The 27,896-nt window shown below is 36.2% G+C and overlaps 3 protein-coding genes across 3 annotated transcripts in view; 2 read left to right on the top strand and 1 right to left on the bottom strand.

Annotated features, from left to right (window-relative positions):
- LOC133526431 (uncharacterized) overlaps window positions 1-5,424 on the top strand; it is a 28,510-nt gene extending 23,086 nt beyond the window's left edge. The window contains exon 6 of the mRNA XM_061863060.1: window positions 1,055-5,424. Within this exon, the coding sequence (XP_061719044.1) occupies window positions 1,055-1,423 (369 nt within the window). The 3' untranslated portion in view covers window positions 1,424-5,424. The remainder of the gene's footprint in view (window positions 1-1,054) is intronic.
- Window positions 1-27,896, bottom strand: part of LOC133526400 (stress-activated protein kinase JNK) — a 483,516-nt gene that overhangs the window by 433,474 nt on the left and 22,146 nt on the right. The gene's annotated exons all lie outside the window — the stretch shown is intronic.
- LOC133526383 (histone acetyltransferase KAT6B) overlaps window positions 6,308-27,896 on the top strand; it is a 42,777-nt gene continuing 21,188 nt past the window's right edge. The window contains 3 exon segments of the mRNA XM_061862990.1: window positions 6,308-7,492; window positions 12,124-12,282; window positions 27,668-27,843. Of these exon segments, the coding sequence (XP_061718974.1) occupies window positions 6,947-7,492; window positions 12,124-12,282; window positions 27,668-27,843 (881 nt within the window). The 5' untranslated portion in view covers window positions 6,308-6,946.

The following is a 27,896-nucleotide window of genomic DNA, read 5'->3' as shown; positions in this document are numbered from 1 at the left end:
TGAAATAATTTACGGGGTGAATATATAGGTCATACTGAGAAATTTTTACTATGGAATCAACCACGCAATTGCGAAAAAAATTGTCTGTTTCATACATATTGGCTCTGACCTTGACATTATCTGAGCACGCCGTTCGTCTCACAGTTCTATAAGGATCCGCTGGAGAAGATCCTGCCCTATGTTGACGTGCTCTTTGGCAATGAGAGTGTATGTCACTTTTAAATATACGGGTGTTTATTTAGTCACCTGAAATAATTTACGGGGTGAATATATAGGTCATACTGAGAAATTTTTACTATGGAATCAACCACGCAATTGCGAAAAAAATTGTCTGTTTCATACATATTGGCTCTGACCTTGACATTATCTGAGCACGCCGTTCGTCTCACAGTTCTATAAGGATCCGCTGGAGAAGATCCTGCCCTATGTTGACGTGCTCTTTGGCAATGAGAGTGTATGTCACTTTTAAATATACGGGTGTTTATTTAGTCACCTGAAATAATTTACGGGGTGAATATATAGGTCATACTGAGAAATTTTTACTATGGAATCAACCACGCAATTGCGAAAAAAATTGTCTGTTTCATACATATTGGCTCTGACCTTGACATTATCTACGGGAAAGTAATTTTTTTTTTCGTATTAAGTTGCTCAGTATGACTTATATTTTACACCCGCAAAGTACACTGCAGCTTTTTCTTTCGATCTTGGCTGGACACACTACCGTACCTTATTCACTCGAATCCACTTAAGTTTAAATATCCCGCAAAAATGACCTTGAAGTTTTAAACTTAGAATTTACATTTTAGAGATACGTTCAAAACTTTGTTTACGGAGCACTTCAGTCTTGCAAATAGGTTAAATGCGTTTTTCTCAGAGACCTTATGACGTAATTGACGTACATACTTAAAATTTGGACCAGCTATAGCAACTATCATTACTAACACTGAAAATAAATTAGAACCGCTATAGGCCTGTTTTAGGGGGAAAATAAGGATGATAATTTAAATTCTTACCATCTTGTTGTAGTTTAATTATTCTTAAAATATTACAGGAAGCCGAAGCCTTCGCGACAGCGTTCGGCATCAATGAAAAGGACCTCCAAGCGATCGCCCTCAAAATATCGACCATGCCCAAACTCAACCCCTCCCGACCCCGCGTCGTAGTCATCACCCAGGGCTGCGAGCCCGTCATACTCGTCGAAAACGATAAAGTTACCTTAGTACCTGTCAACAAACTGTCAAGGGAACAAATCATAGACACGAACGGAGCGGGCGACGCGTTCGCGGGCGGGTTTTTAAGCCAAATGGTCTTGGAGAAGGATTACACGACTTGTGTTAAGTGTGGTGTGTACGCGGCTACGCATGTGATACAACAGTCTGGGTGCACGTTAAACGGCGTAAGCGACTTTAAATCTAGCTAGATAGGAGTTTTTTTTTTATGTAAGGAAAGGTAGATGGTTTAAGAATGCATTGAAAAACACAAACAGATTTGAATAGTTTGGCTAGTAACTACAAATACGATGTGATAGATGCTTCTGCATTCCACATGATCCTAAAATGGAAATCTTAATCTCTAATGTCACGGAATAAATTTAGAATATAGGGACCGTGCGCGTTGGAGGGTCTGCTATCTTGTGGCCTGAATCGGAACAATAAATATGTATAGTTACACGCCACGCGTCTTCTTGTGCATAGTAGGTTCTGCCATCTTGTGGGCTACGTCGGAACAATAAACATCACATTTACGCCTCGCGCCAAAAATCTGACGGCTCCTGTGCTGCCTCCTACAGTTTATGCACGCTCCCTATAGAGGCAGATAAATAATTATAAAGCCTGTCAAAGTTATCGTCCCATTGAACATTTGAATTTCGCGCCTTTTCCTTCTGACAAAGTTTTATGACTGGCTATAGATTTTCTTCTTTTTGCGCCATAAAACCTGGGCCATAGACAATATTATCAATTTATTCCATTACCAAAGAGATTCCGATTTCTAATTTCAGACCGTGTGGTATGGAGGGCAGAGGTAAGGAGAACAATCTCTTATGGGGGAACTGTCGCTAAAGTGTCCAGCTGGCAGCTGTAAATAATAGTTCGAAATCTCTCCGGTGGCGCTAGGGTAGTAAAAGGACATGACATGAACTTGGACGTTATTGACGGAGTGAAGTGCGCTGTCAGTCATTTGAATTTTTTATCAAAGTCAATTATTTGTTGGCGATGTATCCTGACGCCACCTATTTAGGGTTCTTTGATGGACACTTTTCATACACGTAGATTGTTCTCCTTACCTCTACACTCCATACCGTGTGGCTTGCGCGTTATATGAATAAAAAAAACATAAATAACCATAATGTCTGAACTGTAAGATTATGACTACATAAAGACCATTTCTCAAGACCATACAAAGAAAAAAAAAAAAGACCATTTACTTTTCTTATTTCCTTTTTTCACGGCATTATTTTGTAAATTAAGAGTAATGTGTAAATGCAAATGGGCAACGCAATACCGAACCACTTAGTGATATTAACCTGTTTGTAGATAACGCATAAATAATTAGCACTTATCAGCCGACACGTGATAATTATTAACAATGCAACTGCAATAGAACTTTAACTTTTAGAACACCAACACTTTGGTTAAACAGTTAATGGAGCATTCCATGAAATTGTCTACAGTTCCCGTCCAAACGCGAATTACTTGAAGATTTGCAGGTACAAGAGTTTCCTTTTCTGAAACTAATGGTCAAAATTATGCACAGAAAAATAATAACTTGCTTTAAACACCGAAATAAAGTAAAATGCGTTCGTACGGGACAGCCCGTGGAATGCTCGTTATCTGCCTCAATTTGTTGTTATTGCTATCTATTGACTCCAAAATGTTACCAGAGATTTTTTCTTACAGCAGACCTGATTTTTTTTTGTAGTTACATACCATTGGGAACAACTTGGTGGTAACATCTGGCAATTACCAGATATTTTTAATGCTTGTGTGAATGTTACTATATTGGCACGTATACTACTGAAACGGGATGTTCAGTGGGAAGGAGCCCTAATAGAAGGAAAGTGAGTATTGTGCAATAAAAATACGAGTACCTTGGTTGTTGTAACTGTTATATTGTATGAATCGTACAGCTGTATAATAAAACCAAACTAAGTACTTAGTTGTGACTTGTTAACACAAGTCTACTTTTAAACAGATTTATCGAATATAAAGAAGATCTGATGTCAATTACATGTATTAAATGAGTGATATTATGTTTTCTGTAAACTTAAGTAAGTACATTGTTACAAAAAGCAATATTAGTGTATCACGAAAAATGTCGGGTTTATTTAAGAAATAATAAAATGTTCTTAGTTCTCTTAACCTAAGTAATAAAAATAAAAGTCAAAACTAGTAATAAAATCTAGCATCTGAGCAATACTTAGTTACGGTAAAATTTGTCTTAAACCTAAATTGTATGGCCACATAAACTAACCTAAAGAGTTTAAAGATACACGGGTTTACCTTTGTTACAAATGTCTAAGTGTAATACCCTTACACTAATGGTTTTTGTGATATAGTACATATTTCTAGATCAAATCCACTTTTTCCTGGAAAACGGACCAAAATTGACCAATGTAATTCTAAAATCGAGTTATATCCTGCTTGTATTTCTAAAGAGCAGGAGTAGGGAATGCTCTCGGTACTAAATTTGTATGCCAAGAATCAGCAATTCCCGGTTTCGGGACGAATTTTGTATAGAAAACCAGAGGGCGTATCGCGAATATCGAAACCCGAAATTTCAGCACCTGCCCCTCTGTTGCACGGGTATGGAAGAGCGATAGGTGCATGCACTAAAGTCTGCATCCAATTCGCACGTCGCTCCAATGTTTGAGCGAGACAACGCTATGCGCGCATTATACCGAAATCCCGCATGCAGTGTGCTTTAGGGAGGCAGATATCGTTTTTCTGGGTAGGCCCTCACCTCAGTTTATTGAGCACACCCTAAGCCGGAGCCAGCTATGTGCCACGGTGAGGTGGTAATTGGACATTACTAATGTCTACCTATATTCTATTTTTTTTGCACATAGCTGCCTCCTGCTCTTCAGGACTGCAAGTAGCAGTATTCTTTTAAAGAATGATTCTTAATCATCTAATGAATAATAAATAGGAAAACTGACACATTCAGAAACAAATAAAGACAGCATAAACATGTTCAGAAATAAACAAATAAAATTTGGAAAGTATACAACAGTATAAAAAATATGTTAAATAGTTTACATGAATATTATCAAGTCAGTCAGTTATATTATATGCCTATAGTTCTATAGCTTTGATGGGCCAGCCAAGATATGGTAAAAAGCTATTATGCTATTTTAAACTCTACACTATAGTAAGCTATTTATGTAAAGCATGAATGTTGACAATTATTAATACTTAATTAAATTCAAACTATCTTAAGTTCAGGCTTAATTCTAAATCAGTCTGTGTAAGATCTCAGGTTTACACCAATTACCTATTGAATGGTAGAAATAAAAACATATGAAAGAGAAAATAAAGTTAACACTATCAAACTATATTGGCAAGTAATAGTTAAACTATCTTGCAGTAATAAAAAACTTGTTAATTAAAATCTTAAGATGAAACATTTAACAATAATACCAGATATATCTCCATACAAATGTATAGGGTGAATCAACTTTTAGAGCACTGATTTCGTGTCCCTAGCTCCCGAAAAAAGTTTGCTCCCATATAAAAATTAGAACACACCATTTTTGTATGGGAACAAACTTTTTTTCTGCTGCATTACCAAATGTAACTTTTAATAACTTTTAATGTGTTAATTAAATACATATGTATCTAATAATGCCTGTGTAAACAAAAAAATTATTAAAAATCGATTTTTCTTCGCTAGGGACACAAAATAAGTGTTCTAAAAGTTGATTTACCCATTAGATAATAGTATAACACATTCTTATGAAAAACTTATATCAGGATATAAGTATTTTATATGAAACTGAAATGATTTTGCGTCGATGGAGCCTCCATTGATGCAGAATCATTGTTTATCTATAAAAACTATATCATAGCGGACAATATGCACCGTCCAGTCGGGGGCGTTCTTCTCCTCATCCCCTAATAAAGGCATACATCTGTAAACTTCCACTATAATGAAGTCTTTTATATGGTTCAACATCTTTGTAATCCCCCTTGTAATTCTTCCAGAGTATAAATCAGGATTTATCCTAAAAATTACCTTGGGAACATCATTCATGTTGAGATCATAACTTTTATTTTTGATTTTAATACTGTTTAATTTTGACTCTTTCCTCTTCTTGTTTCTTGTAGACCTGTAAATAGAGTGGTTTTACATTTGTTGATGAAATACCATGTTATGATTGTACTTATGTTTGTATTTGTTGTAGAATAAAGGATTTTTCTAATATATTTTTGTTTAATCTTTGTGCCCCCCTAGATTGGTTTATTCCTTTAAATCCAGGGATCTAAATTTGCAGCCATGAAATTACTTTTATAAATTTAGATTTTCCTTGGTGACCCAATATCACATTGGTGGGCATGGGAAGTAAAGGGTTAATAACAGAAACTTACTAGTCAAATTGGTCTGTAATAAATAAAAACAACAACAAACTTGTGTAGAGGTCACAGAGGTAGGCAGTGAATATATATTACAAATTATGACTAAAAATCTTACTAAGTAGCTACCTGAGCCAAAGAGAGTATAATATACTTAGGAAGAAAATAATAATTTGTTCACATCACATGAAATGTATCAATACTTACGGCATTTTCACTCTGAATTTAAAGATGGCACGGTTAGGTTACAGACACAACTTTTCTTAATATATTTCGATCGGTTAATACTATTTACTACTCTTCCCTAAATAGTAACTTGATATTTATCTGGTTCTTATTAGGATTCGTATTTTCTACTCTCACTGATTCTTTGGTCGAAATCAGAAGTTTCTTTGAAAAATATTGTTTTGGTTTTTGTAAAAACTCGCTGACCGCGCGAGTTTATGAATCGTTTTTCAAATAACTAAATTCAAACATGTTCCATGTTTAAAACGTCTTTGGATCGTGTTTGTCAAACTCAAATGGAAATGTTCATATGGGTAAAAAAATAGGTTTTATCAATAAACTATTGGGGGAAAATCATACAACTACTAATTTTATGTTGAATTTTACTTAATTTTTAATTTTCTAATTAATATTATCGAGTGTGACCATAGACAATAATCGTGTGAAAACATATTTTTTGGTAAATTAATTGTAATTAAAATGGCAATACATATTGCGGCGACAAGCAGGATATCAAAAATATTTTTTCATATAGCAACTGATTGATAGCCATTTTGAAGAGCCTTTTGTTGGTGTTTTGTGAATGTTTTCAAGTAAATTTTGTAATAAACCATTGTTATAAAAGTAAATTGGCTATTGGAAAATCATTGCGGGCTACAAACACCAAATCATTACATGTCATCACTTTGTGTTGTTTGTTTGTGAAGTCGCATTGTGAAAAAAAAAGAACCGGAAAGGACTCCGCTGTATTAGGTTTTATTTTACATTTAGTGAGGGGTAAATAAAGAACAATAAATCAATCAACTGTTTTGTTGTAGTTATTTAGTGAAGTGTAATTAAACCAAAGCATTTACGTCGCGTGTATTCCTTCGACGTAAATTTGGATTGTCACAAGATGGCCGCCATCGGATGCTCGCTCCGCCGAAACCCGCTCTCAAAGCGCGATGTGTCATCCACGGGCGCCCGCTTGGCCGCCAACATGCTGTGAGCCGGCGTCGGGCGGCGCGCTGCGCTCTCCGGCTCCTTCCGGCGAGGTTCCATTTCATAAAATGGAATTTCGCTCGAGGCGCCAAAATACGATGGGTGTTGACAGCGCTCCAGTACCGTACCGTTACTCCGACGGCCGATCAAAATAATTGTAGACAAAGATGAGCGAGCCGGAAGACGTCGGAAAGGATGTGTGGAAGCGATGGATACTCGAGGCGATTCGGAAAATACGTTCACAGAAACAGCGGCCGAGCGTGGAACGCATCTGTCACGCGATCAGGCAGCATCACAACTATCATGAGGACGTGGTCTCCGAGCGCCTGGAGCGGGCCGTGCGCGAGGGTGCCGTACTGAAAGTGTACAACAAGGGGCAGAGCTCGTACAAGGACCCAGGGGGGTTGCAAAGCAGGACTCTTAGGATAGCACCGGACATCGATGTGTCGCGGGCAGTGGCTAAAGCAGTGCGTGAGTTAGGTGAACGGGACGGTAGTGACTTAAAAACTATAGAGAAACATCTACAGCAGGCATACCAAGTGACTGTGGACCCTGAAGTTGATGTGCGTACAGTGTTGAAGGCCGCAGCGAAGCGGGCCGTTACAAGGGGGTTGATAACCCACCATCAAGGATTTTATAAGGCTACGGAGAGACCAAGGGCTGGGTCACATGAACGGACTCCGAAGCAGAAGAAGAATCAGGAATCAGAAAAGGTAAAAGTACTATACTTTCTCTGTGCACTTATATTTTAACATGGTTACTGAGTAAATAATAAGTTTTAATACTACTTTATATGGTTGGACATTTCTGTTTCATCTTTGTTTACATGCTTGGTCTTTAATACAGATTTTATTTTGTTTTTGGTATTAAATTTCTTGAGTGTTAAATTTGCTTATTAATGTGGCATATTTTCTTATTAGGAATCCTATATGACTTATTGTAGTCCCACAATTAGGTCAACATAAATTAATATTCATTTTCTATCTAATATGCATGCTCACTCTGTCTGGACCCGCCTATTGATAAAAAGCAAGGCAAGAGATTAATTATTATTGGTATGTGTTTTTATTTCAATTCCTTAATTGATATTTTGGATGATGGCATTAATGAGTCTGCTATCTATTATAAATTGACCCAGAAATTTTCCTGCCCGAAAATCCTTATGTTGATATGACATTTTTAACCTCTAGGGTCCCTTGGGGTCTTAGTACTAGTAAATTACCTGCATTGAAATTTGAATCATTATTAAATGGAACTGAGTTGTTTTTTTAATTCCATTTTAAAACATAACATTCAATTCTATATTTTAATACCATTGATTCAAATTTGACTGCATTATTTTCTCATGTGGTGGGCGATCAGAGCATAATAATGTTAGTATTTTTCTATGAGGTACACATTGAACATATCTGCTATGTTGATAAACTTATAAAAACTAATAACAATGCTCATTCATAGGTAGTTTTGTTCTGAGACAAATTATGAATGAACATAACCCATAACTGATAACAGTTGCATACTTGTTTGTAAACAAACTTTATCTATGGCTTTCACATTTACAAATTTACTATAAAACTATACAAAACTCTACTTATCAGTTGTGGCATCACCAAATGGGCCCTACAGAAGACCAGCGCTGGCTAGCATTATGCTGAGTTGGGTCCATTTTGTGATGCACACTTAATGTTATGTTCTTCTGTTTTTGTTGCCTGTACATGTTCATACATGTTTGTGACTGTCATGAATAAATGTCTTTCATCTTTACCTTATCTTACTTTAAAAAAAGTTATTCTAACTTCTCATATATTATATTATATTATATTATAGGATATTATTACACAAATTGACTACTTTCATAGTTTTCATACTTTTATAGTTTATCATTATGGTTCCATTTACAATAATGGGCATAGATTTTGATGCACTTGTCTAGTAAGGGGTATGTTTTTCAACTTTTAGACTTATTTTGCAAGGTGAGTGGCATCACACAGAACAACTATTATTATTGGACAAACCTGCGAAAAATGCTTGGCTCTTCCATAGAAAACATTTGACATCTGATCAGCCAAAATGGGCAATTCATTTCATGATTTCAGGGTTGGTCCCATATATATATTTTAACCTCAGAAAATATGCCTAAAAATTTAAAAAACTAAAAGGTTTTTTAAGCCATTTCGTTATCACAGGTTTCACTCCAGCAACCATCTACAAGACCAGCATGTGATTGCCAGATAATACAACATGTTAATACAACAACAGTAGTGTATTAATTGATGAAAATATAGAAATTAGATTAGAGATAGTAAAGAAGCCTATTTCAAATTTTATCCTTAATTGAGTTGTTTCACCCTCACCCCATTTACATCCCACGTCCCACTTTGTTGTATTGCACATGTCATAAAGACGCCTTATCAAGTTGTTTGTATAAAGATACAAGAAAATTTCATCCTTATGGCAATCGACAAATTGGGCCGTTTTGCCGGTCACGGTCACATTTACAATTTAAATAACAAGTCAATATCAAAGTCACAAGTCAATATATTCTTTATTCAAATAGGCTTAGCAACAAGCACTTTTAAATCGTCAAATTTTACAAATATCATCTTAATCTAAATATCGGAGGAATTTATTGATGCAGTTATTATTGTTCTAAAAAAAAAACCATCGAATTATTATAGATATGATAAACTTAATAATAAGAATTTCACCAAAGGATCGTCAAACACCACTAACTTGTTGAAAAAAAACACTAACTAACTTAAATACAGGTTAAACTTAATTATCCATCAAAATTGCGTTGTTGCATGCAAAAACTGTATACATATTAATGTACATTGTCACAGGCCATAAATTAAGAATGACATGTCTTTACCAGACAGGAACTTAGTAGTATCCAATTGGGTTTTTGCTTGTTCTCACTGAAGTCAAGATTCAATGGCGGGGTCAACGTGCTGGAGTTGATCAAGGTTATGTTGCATAATGTTCAAATTAGCTACGGACAATCAATTTTACACAGGCAGGCTGCATTTGTGGGCTAGAACTGCTAAATGATGCGTGTTTAATAAATTATAAGGTTCAATTTGTTGAATTTTGATGTTGGAGAGTTGTCATTAAAAAAAGTACTATTATTTTAGGTTTTGATAATGCTAGTTTGGGCTCATAATAGCAAAAAAAGTATAATACTGCTGTGATACATTACTATTTTATGATAACAGTATGTTAGATTTTCGTGAATAGAATATTTCGAAAGCAATGATGACACAAAGCCAAAAAATAGAAGGTGACTAAAAATGTCAAAGGTGTAAATCAGTTAAAAATTATTTGAGGATATGATATACAACAACAGTGGTATAAAAACAAATAAGACCTTACAAACAGAGTACCTAGTTCTTGTTTTTTTGTCAAGCTGTCTACAACAGGAGGGACTTGTCGGGATGCAATTTACATTTCATCATAAACCTCTCTGGTGTTGCTGGAGTGTCAATGGGGAACGGTAATTGCTTCCCATTAGGGCAGGGATCACCAATTAGTTTTTTCAGGGGTCGGGTTTTTAAAATAAAATGACCATCATGGTCTGTTTCTACTTGAGTTTTTATTAAATAAGCAAATGCTGCCCCTGCATTAGGGGATTTGGTTGCTTGTTTGCCTCCCTATATTGTAAAAAAAAATTTAGTCAACACTATTTTCTGACTTTGACAGTAGTAGCTGACTGATACTAAAATAATTGCATCATTTAATTACTGATAATTGAATTTATAAGCCCGATGATGTATTAATAACATCTAGGAAAGTAAAAATGGGTCTGTTGTGGATGAATTCTGAAAAACTGATAGCATAATGTCACTTCAGTTAAGACTTTCGCCTGTGTACAGTCGCCATCAGATATATCGGAGCGGCCGAGGTGCTCAAAAATATCTGAACACGCGCTCTAGCGCCTTGACAATAGAGACGTGTTCAGATATTTGTGAGCGCCTTGGCCGCTCTGATATTTCTGATGGCGACTGCACATTGCAAACATTCTTTTTTATCGTATTATAAACTGTCTTATGTACGATATAGTGTTTACATGTACATACATACATATTTTCATAAATAGATTGTAACAACCAGTGGATTTATGTAGCTTAGTTAAAAAGATTTCATAAAAGAAAGTATATCAATTATCAATTAAAAAGTGGGTCCCTCATACCTTAGATACCATAACAGGTCTCAATCCATGCTGCCTTTATTGCTTGTTCGTAAGCTGGATGAAATTTCTATTTGATTAGACCACCTTTTAGCCAGTAGCAATACCCTTTCTTCAAGAACGTCACTGCACAAACGACATCAAAACCAGGTCAAAAGTAGAATCAAGCTTAATCTCAACGAATTACCTCATTGTTCCAATACTGTGCCCAAGATAGATGTTTCATCTGTTAAATCTTCGTATGTCGTATTATTGTGAATCCGTGATGTTGGTTTTTTTAGTGGTGATTCTACCTTTTAAATCAACAGGACAAAATTTGTTTCCATTTATTTGGGCCTAAGCAGTACCAGTAAAAAAAAATTAAACCATTTTGGGATGCCGCGTTCAGAGACTTAAATTACCGTGCATAAAGAGATCATCATCATCTCGCTCTGTGTGGTAGGGCACAGCACAGCGGATGTCATTCCAGATCTAGAGCAGAGCCCAACTGGGGAAGTACCTCCACCTTACCGAAAATCGCAGCCAAATAACACTAGACCCTACTCATAGTGTTGTGTTCCTGCCGGTGAGTAAGGTTGCCAGAGCTCAACGAGGGTGGGAGGGGGTTAGGGTCGGCAACGCGCATGTAACTCCTCTGGAGTTGCAGGCGTACATAGGCTACGGATACTGCTTACCATCAGGCGGGCCGTATGCTTGTTTGCCACCGACGTAGTATTAAAAAAAAAAAAGAGAAAGCCTTAAGAAAATTGCCGTAAATATTACAAAAAATTGCACAAAAGTGCGGAAAAAATGTATGCGACGTATTTCTCCGTATTTTGCCATGTAGGCAATGGAAATGAAAAAATGAAAAATGTTTTGGAAATGGAACTGCTGCCGTATACGGTGTTTTTGGTCAGAATGCACGTGAATTACCGAATTTTACGGCAATTGCAGTATCAGGAACAACACTGAGATGTGCTGGTATAAGCAGCTGCTTTGCTGGGCCGGTTGTACGAAATCGTCTGTCACCGTTAAAGCGTTCGCTAAATATTGTATGGGAAGTTTCATACTTGACTGCTGCGTGACGGTGATCAGTCCGCTGAATGTGGTTGGTGCAACTGGCCCTTATTGGTTAATGCAGCCCCGTGCCTTCTATCTCACCCTTGTCTTTACTTCCAGAGCCCCGAAGGCTTGCCGATCTGCGCCGAGTGCCTGGGCACGGAGTCGCGCAACAGCAGCGGCGAGCCCGAGCCGCTCATCAGCTGCCAGCAGTGCAAGTCCTACGCTCACCCCACGTGCCTCAACCTTCTGGATCACACCACACAGACTACTTTAAAGGTGAGTGGGTTTTACGGATTTGGGAGTCTTCCACAGGGGCCTTTAAAGGTTGGATTTTCCGTACTTTTTGACCCGAAGGCTAGAGTTTCCAGAGCCCCGAAAGCTTTCATCTGCGGAGTGTCTGGGTACGGAGACGAGGTTTAGCTTTCCGCTGGTCAAAAGTAAGAGTTTGTGGGCCGAATTCGCCCCGAGGCTCTAAGTTTGAATTGAAGTTCGAAGTCAATTGCGAACGTTACTCTTTTAGTAGTTTTGAAATTGTTAGGATGATTATCTGAAAAATATGCCACAGCCATAAAAAAATGTAACAGTGTCAGTTCAAATAAAACTCTTAACATGTTCAGAAAAATCAAGCGCAGCGTTCTTAATCAAGATTCCGGTTAAATGCTCCTGTGAAAAGATTTTTTACAATTGTTGGCGCCATATTTAATTGACCTAATAGCCCTCATAAATCGTACCATAAAGAGTACTTGTCATTATTTTATTACACACGCTTTTGGATCTTAACATTACAATCGCAAATAAAACAAATAAGTCTGGTCGTTCGATGCTCAGGTATAGTCGTCATCAGATATATCGGGGCGGCCGAGGTGTTCACAAATATATGAACAAGGCATCTACTTATTATTAAGACGATAAAGTGCATGTTCAGATATTTTTGACCACCTTGGCAGTTCTGATATATCTGATAGCAACTGTACAAGAGTAGTGAGTAATGGAAAGGGCGTTTTAGCTTTTTCGATGAGTCACTCCAGAAGTATTTAGGTATTTTTTTCCCCATAGTAATGATTTGATTCTGAAACTAACGCGAAGGCTATTGAAATTGCATAATGTTTTGAAATTCTATGTTTCTTTGATGTCCATGCCATTATGTGCAATTAATATGGAACCTATTTAATCTTTTATATGTGTGTGGTGTGGTGCTTAAACCTTGGTTGTCTAGAGGAGAAAAATATCGTAAAAAAAATACAAAAATATGACTAAAACTTTACCGATGACAAGAGGTTACAATTGGAACAAACTTTATTCGTACACAGAGTGACGGACCGACATCCTTGTTGCCCTAATATCGTATAGAGGTCAACTTTTTGCAGTTTAAATAATGCCCAAAGAGCCCAGTTTGCAAAGTTTTTGCTAAACCCTACGTTTCCAGCACACTGGCGTCCTAAAATTTGCGGTATGTTTGTTTACAATTTAATCGCTTGCCGCTGGTTGGTTCGCGTGGGATAACTTTTTCGACGCTCCCACGGGAACAATCGGGATAAAAACTAACGCCCTCCTTCCTTCCACTGCTTAAAATAGTCTAAATAAATATGTAAATGTAATGCCTTTTCTAACTGTATTGATTAGAAAGAGATAAGTTATCGATATTAACTACTGTCGCAGGATGTGATCGATCAGATGGAATTCAGATTTTAGTCATCTGTTGACCTGTGCACCTGTTGAATTTTGGGTTAAAATCCTTTGTTTCCAAGCCAGTGGAAATCGGATACGTAGGTTTTGTAGTTAGATCGGGTAGCGAGTTAAAGTAAACAATTGACCTCAGTTATGCAGATAACGACCAACTCGTTTTTTTATAATTTCAATAAGCGACCCACCATTAACCATTTAATAATTAAATAATATTTACATTTTGTAATTTTTATTTTGTATTTAATATAATTCTAGAAATATGTGTAATAGCGTGTACACCTGTAAAGGTAGGGTTAGGTGTGAATCATTTTCTGCAATTGTAGCTACCTTGTAACCTGAATTAAAAATACGCAATAAATTCATTCATTCATACGAAATTAATCCACTGAGTTATGATGTAGGTCACTTTGATAAAAATAAAAAGTTGGTCGCTTTCTACAGAGCTACAAAAGGGCCCTAGAGGACTTGCTTAATTTTTTTATCGTTAGGTTATTCATGTTCAGTAATTTACTTGACATAAGGAGCCCACTGATCACCAGTTCGCCGGACGATATCGATAATCAGTGGGCCCCTAAGTCAAGTAAATTACTTGACTTGATTTTTAATTATTTATTTTTGAGTGGCAGAAGAAAAGAGAGGCCTTAGCCCAAGAGTGACACAAAAGACTATTGAAAAAAAAACACCCTTGTTCCGTAGCCCTAAATTAATGGTTTTAAATTTTGAACTTTATCCACTCACAAATTTACATGGTCGATTAATTCAGGCGCGAATAAAATTTTCATCGCGTGTTATAATGTCAGAATGCATTAAATTATGGCATTGCGGTGCACCTCAAGGTCAAGCTTGGGGCGTTAAAGGCAGGTGCATCGATCGATAGATGGACAATAAAAATATTGTAACATTGCTACTAGGGTACAATAGAGGAAATTAATAGTACATTGTGCACCGAGGGGGGGTAAGTGAAATTTCGGATACGAGGGTGGTAATTCCTGACAGCCGCAGGCTGGAATTAAAGACCCGAGTTTGCAATATTCTTACCCCCGGAGTTACACACAATATTTTTCATCACACTTGCGAAGAAAAAACTAAATTTTAAGCGAAATAATTCTTAAATGCGGTGACATATCAAACATTCGTCCGCCATTTTGTAATTTCTTGGCAGGTGAGGAATCGAAAGCACAGAGCCACAGACCTATTCGGCATTCAGCCACGATTGAATATTATTAAAAAAAAATTTAAACGGCTGTTAAATTAATCAAATTATTTAATTTTAAACATAATCAAAAATATTAAATTATAAACGTCAGTATTTTAAAAGTAAAACTCATTTATGCTACTTGGTTTGTATGAATAAGGGACATACTTAATTTAAAAAATAAAGCTACTCCCTAGGTAGTTATAGCTTTTTTTTTTCACAATCCATAACTCCCGAGGGAACATAATAGGCCTTTCCTTCCTTCAGTAATAGTCCTTCAGCACACCTGCATGAAATAAGATCTTTTTCGAGCAAGTGTGATGAAAACATATTGAATGTTTTGAATCTACCAAATCCGTACATTGAAATCCCGATGTCCTTTTAAACGGACAAAAGCAAATCGAATTTCGAACTACATATATGAAATCAATAAAAGATTCTAAATTCAAAACGCAGAAATGACTCTGTGACATAAGATAAGGTGTCGATACCGGAGAAACCGTATTATGTTATACAATTATTTTGGATTTGTTTTTTATACACATATATAGGTCGGTTCCGAGTAAATCAGCGGTTAACAAACTTTTCAAGGATTTACGTTACGTAGTAGATATTTTTCCATTCTAAGCCGAGGTGATTATCGGCCCAAGACCTTCAAAAAACTGAACAACATTGATTGGTCGTATTATTTAATAGAATTAGGGCCACGTGAGCTGACCCTTGAATAGACAATAAACTGTGAAACTACTGTACCGATTATTTATAAATTGGACTAATTCGTATGGGGATCCCAAAGGTACGTTACGGCCAAACTTTAACTCTATTATCATATAAATGGATTTGGGAAGGCCATAACCGTTACGCCGTTACCTGTGAAGGAGTTAATAAGTATGCAACGATACTTTCCGGCCCCTGAAGTTGTGCACATTGTTTCTGACACTGCAGCTGATAGCTTGATAAGGGATAGGTATTCTTTTTTGTGTAAATACACAATCATCTGGTCAATATTTTAGGATTTCTCGTCGATTTATAATACTGATTGTGGGGCTTCTCAATGATTTAATATTAATGCAAAAAACATTTCAAATTATCAAAAATGGTTAAGCTTAAATGTCGACCATTATAATTGTTCTATTTACTTTTAATTAATTACAGAAAAATACTCCTCGTGATGTTTGGGTTAATATATCATAACACAAATATAAATATAATATATATCATCGAAATTATGTATTAAATTTTAAATAAGTTATGCAACATTTATATACATACTATAAATACTTAATTTATATAGCCCAGACCAGCTAAAAATAGGCAGGTGTCTATGTATGCACTGGAACGTTCAATAAAATAATTGCATAACTAAACATCTTCACGGTTCATTGTCCATATCAACGTTTTGCATATTTCTCGCGTATTTGAATATTCTTACGTTATAATTATAAGTTATAAACATACACATTTAATTGTCAGTTAATATCGTTAATTATCACAAATACAAAAAGTACGGTGTTCACAACATTGTGTTATGTCTACTAATGCATCTTTCAATTCTTTCATAGTTCTCAAAGGGGCGGGTGTTAAGACCGATGTCAGATGCACCGGAGCCCTCTACAAGAAATTAACTCCTAATCGAAACGTCTTGGGTCTGAGGGCCTACCGCGAACCACGTTCGACATGTTGCCTCTCTGTCGCACTTGTACATTTGTACGTAAGTGTGACAGGGAGGCAACACGTCGAACGTGGTTCGCGGTAGGCCCTCTGACGCTAGTTAAATTCCCTCACGTTCTTTTTTAATGGGATGAAGGAAGCACTGTAACTGTAGCTACCGAATGATTAGCGAGCGACGGGATCGCAAAATCAGAAATCTGATAATTAGAAATTCGTTTCTAAATTATAGACATACCCAAAACTGTAAAAGGAGATTTCAAGATCTAACTTCGGAATTACGAGTATTTTCTATCGAACCGATTACGTACAATCGTATATCTAATACAGCTACGCTTCATCAAAAGAAATCATTATTTTAACAAGCTTTTATTTATCTTGCAATGTATGCTTGGGTCACATCTTGCAAGCTAAATTATACCCACTTCACATACATAGCTGAAACTTCACACATACATAATGTAAATTACCATAGAGCTGTACCCCTAGTGTAAATTTCATTCGATAGTACGCGCACGTACGCGTTTGCGTTAAGTGTCATTTTGTATTTCCAAAACATCCCGCTTGGCGCCCTGTTCTAAATCCCATACAAAATGAGACTTAACGCAAACGCGTACGACACATTTCGCTATCGAATAAATTTACACTAAGGAGGGGTACTGATCTGATGATGGACACAGGGGTGGCCATAAGAACTTTGTGGTAAAACAACGCAATCTAATTGTGTTTGGATTTGTTAGCGTTGGCGATGAGTCTTTTCCTCAAGAAAAGTACAATCAGCGATAACAGTTTGTACCTACCAAAAATGAAATTTTTGGCAAAAAATGAATTACATTTAAAAGCCCCTTAAGAGCTTTATCACAAAACCAGTTCGAAGACCAACCAGTAAGCCCTTAATACTGACACCGATTTACATTACAAAGATTATATAGTGTATACTCCGTAATTGATATGATATGACTGCAGTTTTAGGGTTCAAAAAGAGCAGGTGTCACGATCGTCGGATGCGCCAGAACATTCAATTAGAAATGATTGCCGAGGGTACGACATTTATGCGTGCACGCACGGTGCCTGCGCAGACAAAACGGACCGTTTGCCGATGAATGGATCGGATAATTTGTGACCTGTAACACTTAAACCGGTTGTTACTATTAAAAACGGGGTATTGCTCCGTGAAGATGGCATTTGTAATAGTAAGGTCACTGTAGGGAAAGACCGTCTACAAGCTCTTTCGTCGCTTTTAATATATGCACTCCATTTGCAGAAGGTCGGTAGAGCAATAGGAGCGAAGGTTTTCCTTTCTGACTGTGTCTGAGTGACGTACACGTATAAAAATGTTCGACAGTTCTTTATTTATGACGGTCTTACCAACGAAAATGCTAGTCTTCCCCACATAGTACTTAACAGTGCTGATATCAGGGATCGGAACCGGTTTTTTGCAAAAACATAGAAATAACCATATATTTCGGTTTATTTTATACTCTAAATGTAGGGCTCAGTTGTGTTTTCAGATAACGACTTCGTATTATTAGATTGGCTAATTAGAAATGAAGTAATTAACAAAGAACGAAAAAATACCGTTTTCGTTCCCATACAAAAAATACCGGTTTCCGATTCCTGGCTGATATATCAGGAAGAAGTTGCAGTTTGTTTTTTTAGCATTATAAAGAAGATAAGCGATCCTGATGCGTCTTTTTATTAAAAAACACCTTTGAAAAATAAGTTACGGCAAATATGCACCAATCATAAATCATATACGATCATTTACATTCTTTTACTTTCATTAGTAATAGTTACTTATTTTTAAAAAGCCTTCATGATTGTTTACCTTTATCTAATGTTAAAAAAACGAACTAGAAGATATACATGAAAACGGGGTAGGAGCGTATGTTGTAATCGTAAACCGGTTAATCTTAAGAGCAATTCCTAGCTGAGCAACTTTTCAAATCTCGAATTTTTGAAGCTATGTTTCTGTCGCGCTGCGGTGGGCGGGAGCCGGAGCTATCTAAGTGTGAGTGCGCGCACACAGACGCGAGACTCGTGCGCTCGCTTATTGCGCGCCGTTCCGTCGACATCGCCCGCGAGCCAGACGGAATTTATTCTGCGCTGCCCGACGCAAGTTGTTTTTGTTGTTACCACGTAATATTGTTTTTCATTTTCATATTATACTGTATCTATTACACCCTAATACCAAACACCCTATCACCTGTACTAAATGTATTTTACACCTATGATGACGAAATAATAAATGATTGATTGATTGATTGATATTAATTACCATATAGGTAAAAACTGCAAAAAATAATGATGTCTCAGCTTCGGTTGTCGTTGTACAGTCAAGTGCAAAAATATGTATCGAAAGAATCATCTCATAAACATGGTACTACGCTCTTATTACACTGGAATAAGATGCTATGGGACATATTTTTGAGTAAGATGTGTACACCCATATTTTTACACTTGACTGTACCTATCCGTATCAGTAAGTTGGGAGTATCAGTATCATGGTGTGTTGTGAAATTTTGTAAGTAGGTATAAATATACCTATGGTTAAACTACAATCTATTTAACTTGTAGTACGATGGGGCTAAACTTGGGCCGCCTTATTGAAGAACGTATCGCAATGACAATCTGGGTAAAGTATGTTGGGATAATGCCGGACAATTTTGGGACCAATTGAGAGAACTCGTGAAAAAATGTTTTTTCGAGATCTCAACACGTGACAGATTCTTGAAGTACGTAGCGAATCGTTAAATAATAACCGTAGATTCAGCCTGAATTTTGGTAATCTTCAATATAGAACGGTTTTAGTTTTGTACCTGTGTAAAGATGAGACATACTTTTTTTTAGGGTAACGAGTGTTTTGCCATCAAAGGAGAACATTGGATGGTGAAAAAAAGTTGCTTCTAATGGAGAGAGAATAAGGTATCACAAAGAAATAGGTCCGGTGTCTACCCTTTTGTATCCGATCTTAACCCTGATACAAAAATTGGTAAAATTGTGGCTCTCAAACTTTGATACCTATGTCATAAGGCAATTTGATAAGTAAACAATGTGCTAAGAAACCTCGTATTGTAAGGTTTACCCGAAGTAATAAAAAAAAACCACTAAAATAATAGATACGTTGTGAAGTTTTGACAATTTAAGATTTCGTGAACTGTACAGGTTTAGGGAAAGTGTAAATGTATTGTTTATTGAATGGAATGTACTGGAAGATATTAAGTACTTAAGTAGGAGGGACAAAAATCAAAATAAAAAATAATCGTGCCCAGTCATTTTTAATGAAGGTCGCCAAAAAAATAAGAATCAAACTTAGAAATCAAAAAGACTAAGTAGTTCTTTAAAAAGGTCAAGGTCACTGAGAGCCCATCTTGAAGTATGGAAAATAATTAAAATTGCGATTTTGTTGGTTTAATTTTGCAATATATAGTTGATATACAATCTTTTTTTTTTTTATAAAATGTAAGGATCGTATGTAAAGAGTAAAGTAAATAATTAAATATATAGGAAAAGAGAGCCCTCTTGAAGCATTTTAAGGAAACTAATTTCGAAGCCCTATCTCTATTTTGTATCCGACACTAGCAATGTATGTATGCGTGCACATCTACATATGCATCCGTATGTGTAGGTACTTTATTGCGAAAAATTGCTCATTTGCCATCTATTTTACTCGATTTTGTTATAAATTTCAACATGTATCATCATCCCTATACAATATAAATACTCTTTATTGCACACCTCAATAAAAGAAAACAATACAAAAGAAAACATACACATAAGCACAGGTAAACAACATGCGGTCTTATCGCTAAAAGGCAACCTTTGGGCTGCGGAAATAAAAAAAATTACATTGTCAGTAACCGTCGCGCTGGTAGTGGTACTGGATAAAAATAATGGTACGAAAGTGTGATCAAGAAAACAATAAATGTGATAATTAAGGTCAGTAGGTAAATTGAAGAAAATTTAAAGTTTGATAATCACTGCTGTTTTTTAAATAGGTAAAGATCTGATTGTTTCTGGTCCGATCTTTACCTGGAAGGGTCAAGATCGGATATCGGTCTACGTCAGTGCTAGGTCTGTTAACACAATTACAAAAACAAACACAGTTTCATCACAATACGCAAAATAAATTACAGAGCGAAGATCGGATAGAAGGAAGAATTCGCGAAATTTACCTTGCTCTCTTTGATTGCACATAGCACAAGCCCGACTCCCTGAGCGACGCGGGGACACTGACAGTCGAGGCGCAATGAAATGGCGTCTTACACAATGTTGTCAACATTAAAAAATAAAGCCAAATTAGGGGGAAATGAATGTCCTACGTTCTTCACCCGCATCCGGTATTTACCCAACATACCTTAATCGTTGAACCCTTGCCCTTATTTTGATATCGGCTAGCCGTAATGTAATACGGCGGATTATACAATACGACTGCGATACTTATATATAAATCCCCTCCTCAATGTAATTTCATTAAATTTGCTATCTAGTGGCAAACATCAAAGTACTTAGTTATCTTTTACTTGTGACGCACAAGTGTGAGCAATGTAAAATACTATATTTCTAAAAAAAATTGCCTACTACGTTATAAAAGAAAATGTGATTATTAAATTATAATACGAAAGGTGGTCAAATCGCAAAATGCTGTCGTTTTATTTAAAATAATGAAATAATTAGACCAGTTCCGAAAGTACCGAGAAATCCCGGTTCTTTAAAACAGTACCGGTTCTGCAATCCCTAATAAGGATGTTATGCCCATCACTATTCCTTCTGTGTACGTATATTTAGAAACTGTCTCCGCCTCCAATTCGTGCGATAAGGACAACTGCAGCTCGGGCCGAAATTCACTCGCAAAAAACTCAAAAATCGAGGTTTCGCTCTCGACTGTTTCCTCCTCCAAAACGCAACTAATCTTTATGAAATTTTGGAAATTGCAAGAGGAAGAAATAATCTATGCCGCTATGTTTTGATTTTTTGGATATTTTTTGTCATATTTGTATACTGTGCCTTTTTTTACAGCCAATTCAATTTAGCCGTTTTTGCGATTTTCGAGGCGCTGTATCTTTCTTCAAAATAAAATAATCCAAAAAAGCAAAACATAGCGGCACAGATATTGATGATATTGATCTTATTTGAAAAAATCACTGCTCTAGGTTAAAAATCCAGGGAGGAATCAGTCGAGAGCGTTTGTATGGAAAAAACGCAACTAGGAATTCCTCTTAAGTACTTTCCTTGTAGGTAATTTATTTAATTTTAAACAACTATGTAATTGGAAATGATGGAAATCAGTCCAGAGACGGTGTGCGTGTTGTGCGACTTTCAGTGTGTTCTAAAAATTGTCACCAATGCTTATGAAATTTTGTTGTGCTAAAAACGTCGTTCTAGATTTATAGAATCTAGAAAGCTAGCGTCAAAAGGGTTTACGGTTCTTAGTCATTTCAATTGAATCCTTACTTTTTAAAGCAAAGATACATTGATTAAGATGCGTAAAATCTAAGACAATTTCGTGCTTCGAATTTGACAGGTAAACGAGATGGCGCTGTACAGCTCCATACATTTTGCGGTAAAGCCAGTCAGTGACCACAAAACATGGCGCAGTACAGCGCCATCTGTTTTGGATGTTTAAATAAGGAGCACCTTTTTCTCTTTGATTTTACCTCTCTATTATAATCGATTCTCTTTGTTTTAAACGGTTAGAGTCGGACCAGGATAACTGCATGGCATTTGCAATGACAAAGTGTGGGAATGTCATCAATAATGACAAATTTCCATGGAAATATTACATTTATATTGACACGCCTTCGCTTGGTTCTGTTCAAGTCGGTGCAAAGTTAGTTTAGACGGTCCCTATATGGCCTAGCACAAAAAAAGTCCCTAACGCATTCTAAGTCGCGTAATTGGCGTAATTGTGGCTTTCCATTACATAAGGCTTATGCTTCAAGTGCAATAAGGACCTTTTTATCTGAAATTCCAACAGAAATTCTTATTGCACATGAAGTATAAGGACCCTTCTCTGATCGAAAGCCACCATTGACATGCCTATTTAACGATACGTTTGCCAACGCTCATATCAGCTTAAGTACAAATTATCGATCGCCCTAAGACAAATTGTTATGATATAGGTGAATAGGTGCATCCCAAGGTCAGTTATAGGGCGCTCGGCAGGTGCGCGATCGTTAAAGATGGATATTTACGATAGCTAATTGAGACTCACACGAACCCGCTCCCATACAATAGAAGTTATTTTAACACATTAACTTACAAATGCCTTGTAAACTGTACATAGCGCCAATCAAGGGACCGGCCACTTTTTGACGTTATAGTAGGTCATTACCTATGAAATTGGCGTTTTGTATGGAGAACTTTAACGAAATTCGATTTTTCATATAACGAATTTTGCGGATTATTTTGTGATGGCATTTTCAAACCAAACAAATTTTTGCCAGTAATCTGAGACATTTTTAAGGCACATTTTCTATCTCATTTTTTTTTATCTGTCCCGTCAGAAAAATATAAGTCATTTAAATACTCGACCCGGCAGCACATGAAAAGAGCTGTTTTCAGGGCGGTATTCTGAATACATAAAACAATGAAAGTAGCAAGTAATGGTATGTAAAATCTTTGTTATGTAGCGCACTAATGAAATTAAAATACGAAGTTACTATTAAAATAAATAAACTATGACATGACTAATACTTACGAACAAAAACGCCAATTTCATAGCTAATGACCCAATAGATATGTTATAGGGAGTGAAACGTCATATCGAGTGACGTTATATGGAGTTTACACTTTGATTATCGATCGCCCTAAGACAAATTGTTATGACTTATGATATAGGTGCATCCCAAGGTCAGGTATAGGGCGCTCGGCAGGTGCGCCATCGTTAAAGATGGATACTTACGTTAGCGATATAAGTTGCACTATCCCGCTCCCAACGTAAATAATGTTTTGGAATGTTCAATTTCAGTACTTATTTAACTATTCCAAATTTCAGTTCAATAGCTCAAGTAGTTCTACAGATATTTGGCAATGTGACAGACGGACGGACAGAGTCGCACCATAAGGGTTCCTTTTGTACCTTTTTGGTACGGAACCCCAAAAAGATATAAGTTACCTGAATGTTCATGTCAAATTTCACATTATTTCAAAATGTTGTTTGAAAATGAGAGCGTATTTTCGATTGTATGGCGGGCTGCTAGTTTCGTCTGACTCTTACGTACATAGTAAACCTAATTGCGAAGATATAAGGTTCAGATTTAAGTGTTTTTGTTACTACAATCACTATTATGTCATATTCATAAGTTTCACCGGATATGTAACGCAACTGTGCGTGCAGTCAGCGACTAAAGTGTTAAAGAGCAGATTCCTAACTTCGTTTGCGTAATTTATTCTACTGATTGTAATATTACTGACTGTAGGTATAAGTTGTATGAAATGTTTTTTGAGCAGTTTCTAGAAAATATATAATACATAGATTACATATCAAGTTTAGAAAAAGATAATTATATCATGTTCCAAAATGTATATGTTTTATCGTTTAGGACGGATGTCATCAAAACATAGTATGATTAATATCATTTGATTATATTTACTTTGACACAACATTTTTTTATTTTATGTATTGTAATTTTTTCCTTTGTGTAATAAAGAAAACAATTAAAAAAAGTTAGAGGTAGTTAACGAAATTTCGATTTTGTATTATCGCGGTAGGCCTTCGTGGAATAACACGCTTTATAAAGTATGATAAAGTTTTTTCTAGAGCACAGAATATGTGCTCACATTATATTATGTTACATTACTTAGGCAGTCTGTGTAAGAATGTCCTATAATATTTATTCATTTATAATGTGAACGTTATAGGGACCGTGCGCGTTGGACGGTCTGTCATCTTGTGGCCTGAATCGGAACCATAAACATGTACATTTACACGTCACATGTTTTCTTGTGCATAGTAGGTTCTGCCATCTTGTGGGCTACATCGGAACAATAAACATCACATTTACGCCTCGCGCCAAAAATCTGACGGCTCCTGTGCTGCCTCCTACAGTTCATGGACGCTCCCTATAGATTGTGTCATTCACGATGACGCGCAGAGCCTTTATTAGCATGACAATTCGAACCGAAGCACGCGTCTTCGTGAATGACACGATCCATACTTTGATAATTGTTATCTTTTATTCTCATAGTTGATTCGTTGTTCTATTAGTAACTTCTTTATTCCTTTAGTAAGTTTTCTTGCATTCGATCGATTTTCATTTCAAATAATACATCCTGTTTGCATTTCATGAATGATTACTGGTAGTTTGTTTGCGGCGGAAGCAATTTCATGTTGCTTGCAAATTAAGTCACTTAAATGGTTGCCATTTGCCATTGGCAATCTTACGAATCATACAATTATACCTCGTATCGTCCACATTTCTGTAATGACTTGTAAATTAAGGTGGCATTTCGTTGCAAAAAATCTACTGGACTTTGTGACAAGCAAAATTTCATGAATAATTTATATAATTTTGCTTAAAAGGTATTATTTATTCCAATTGTATCTTTATTGACATGCACCTACCTAGTACATGTCAATAAATATATAAATGGAATAAATTAACATGTAAATTGAATTCCCTCCCATACTCAATTATGCCATTGTACATGAATAATACTCCAATGTTGTTTATAGAAACTAAGTTTCTGTAAAAAAATATTATAATACTTATATTGCCCACTTATTTATGTCTCGTAATAATTAACACGAGAAGAGTTGAAATATTCACCTATATCCATCCATCATGAGATCAGCTCAACGGTACCAATTGATTATATCGTCATATGTGCGTCAAAGCTTCATATCACGGCTATTAGAAGTAGGTAAAATTCGACTTGCAAGCTTTTATTACCTTAAAATACTATTTTATCAAGCAGATATATTATGTCCCCGAGTACAAGTCTCCCTAAGGCCCACTTGCACCAATCACTAAGCCATGGTTACGGTTAGATGTGCTGTGGAAAACTACTCAAGTACTCATAAGATCATGATTTTATTGTATTTCAATTTACCAAACATTCATTCCAGTGGCAGTTTTATTTAGAACGTGATATACTGATATAACATTTCTTCATACAAATTGTGCCATTATAATCCCTTGGACGATGGGACAGAATATAAACACAAAATGTTGTTGATGCATCTATTTCCAAAAACAACCGAAAGTTACAACACGCGTCAACAACCATTTCCTTGTTTCGACCGAGTGATTCATACCAAAATACGCATCACGCATTCGAAGCAACATTGCGATGAGATGATTATACCGATAGCTTCGCGAAACGAGGCTACAATAACACTACAAACTACTTTCATTTCATCTATTGCGATTATAATATGAATTGAATAAGTCGTAATAGTAATAGGCACTATATTACCTTACGACGCTTTGGCAGTAGAGTTCTGTTTAGATCTTTATGATCTATGTGAAGTCATTACTGTAGTTCGATCATGTTTTTGATGACAACTGTTCCTAAATACAGTTACACTTAGTGGAGGGGCATCCACCGAACCGATATCTACCGGTTTCAGATTTTAATATGATTGGGCACCGTAAACTAAAAAAATCCGGAAAAGCTAAAAAATCCGGAAAAGCTAAAAAATCCGAAAAAGATAAAAAAGTTCGCCGAAGTATATTTGATGCTACGCCACCGTTATTTATCTTAATTTGACACATTGAAATTGTAGTTCTAATAATACAATAAAACAACTCATACAACAAAATGTTCAATGTAAAAAAACATATACATTTACCCCCTTATTCATAAACGTGTACTAAAGTTACGATGTCGCTAATAATCGTTTGTCCCTTACCGACGTATTGGTATGATGGAAAGGGACAAACGATTATTAGCGGCGTCGTAACTTTAGTACACGTTTTTGAATAAGGGGGTTAGTATATGAAACTTTGTATCAATAATGAAACTATTAAATGATGATAACTTCTTGGAATTCAAAACCAAATCGACATAATAATAAGAATGAAATGCCTATTCATAATTGATATAACGAGTAACGACTAAAACTTACGACCGGTTAGACAAAACGTGATTTGCAAATTCCAATAAAATTTGATATCGTTTCGCTTCATTCACGAATCGTCTCATTTGGGAATAAATTAATCGATAATTTATTCTAACGATAGCTGTGTCTAATTTTGTCGATCGGACGCGATAAAATAACGCGATTTTCAGGTTATAAGTTACTACCTAACTTATGGACGATCAATAGCTTTTGTGTAGAATAGAATATAAACTAAATTACTTCCCTTATCTCCTTTTTTTATCAGAAATAACGCTTAATGTTGTATCTACGTTTACGTTACGTTTTGTGTTACGAAAATGCTAGAATTGATTCTACTTGTTTTTTATTATGTACGAATTGATAAAATACTCTATTTTAATTAAAGCTTCTGACTGTTCAGACAGTGGAAAAGATTTAAAAATGAAATCATGACATTTGTTCTAAATTTAATCACGTTCGGACTTAGTATTTGTTGGCACGTCAATACTTAGCCTAAGGCCGCCTTTACACCTGTAAGTTTTACTTACGTAAGTAAGGACAAAGCTATTTGTTAGGATGAGATAATGATATTCATTTCTCACTCTATAGTATAGCTGTGTCCCTACTTACTTAAGTAAAACTTACAGGTGTAAAGGCGGCCTAAGATTAGGTTTTAATTTGACGTTAAGGGATGTTATACACACCATTTATCAAGTCTCCATACGGTATATGAAAATGTAATTTTGGTGTCAATTCACCAACGTTTTCAACGTTTTATTATAGATTTATATCTAGATGAGCATTGAATCTTAAATTTGCATCATTAATTGGACGTAATTTACGGAAAAGATCCAATCCAAGAAATTCTGTGAAAAGAAAATGAAAAGCCTCATTTAAATAACACATTTTAGAAGATGGATTCTTTTCGCTAAATGACTACCAATAAAAACAAGCTATGAAAAATTTAATGATCTTTTTGACATTTCTACCATATCAAATTGTGTAGCATTAAAAAAAAACACCATATTATTCTCAGTCTTACGCAATAACTGTTGTTTTTATTGCAGGCGCTGCGCTGGTCGTGCGGCGAGTGCGCGTGGTGCTCCGTGTGCGGCAGCGCGGGCGGCTGGGCGGCACGCTGCTCGTCCTGCTCGGGCGCCGCGCCCCGCTACGCGCACGCGCACTGCGCGCCGCCGCCCTGGCGCTGCGCCACCTGCAAGGACATGCCCGCTACTCCTAAGCGGTGAGTAACTTCAATCATTGTTCGGTGGAATCTCTTCACGTCGCCATTACCCT

The sequence above is a fragment of the Cydia pomonella genome, chromosome 16 (assembly GCF_033807575.1).
Source record: "Cydia pomonella isolate Wapato2018A chromosome 16, ilCydPomo1, whole genome shotgun sequence".
NCBI classification, from domain to species: Eukaryota; Metazoa; Arthropoda; class Insecta; order Lepidoptera; family Tortricidae; genus Cydia; species Cydia pomonella.
Note: the sequence above shows the minus strand (reverse complement) of the source record. Positions and strands in the feature narration are given on the sequence as shown.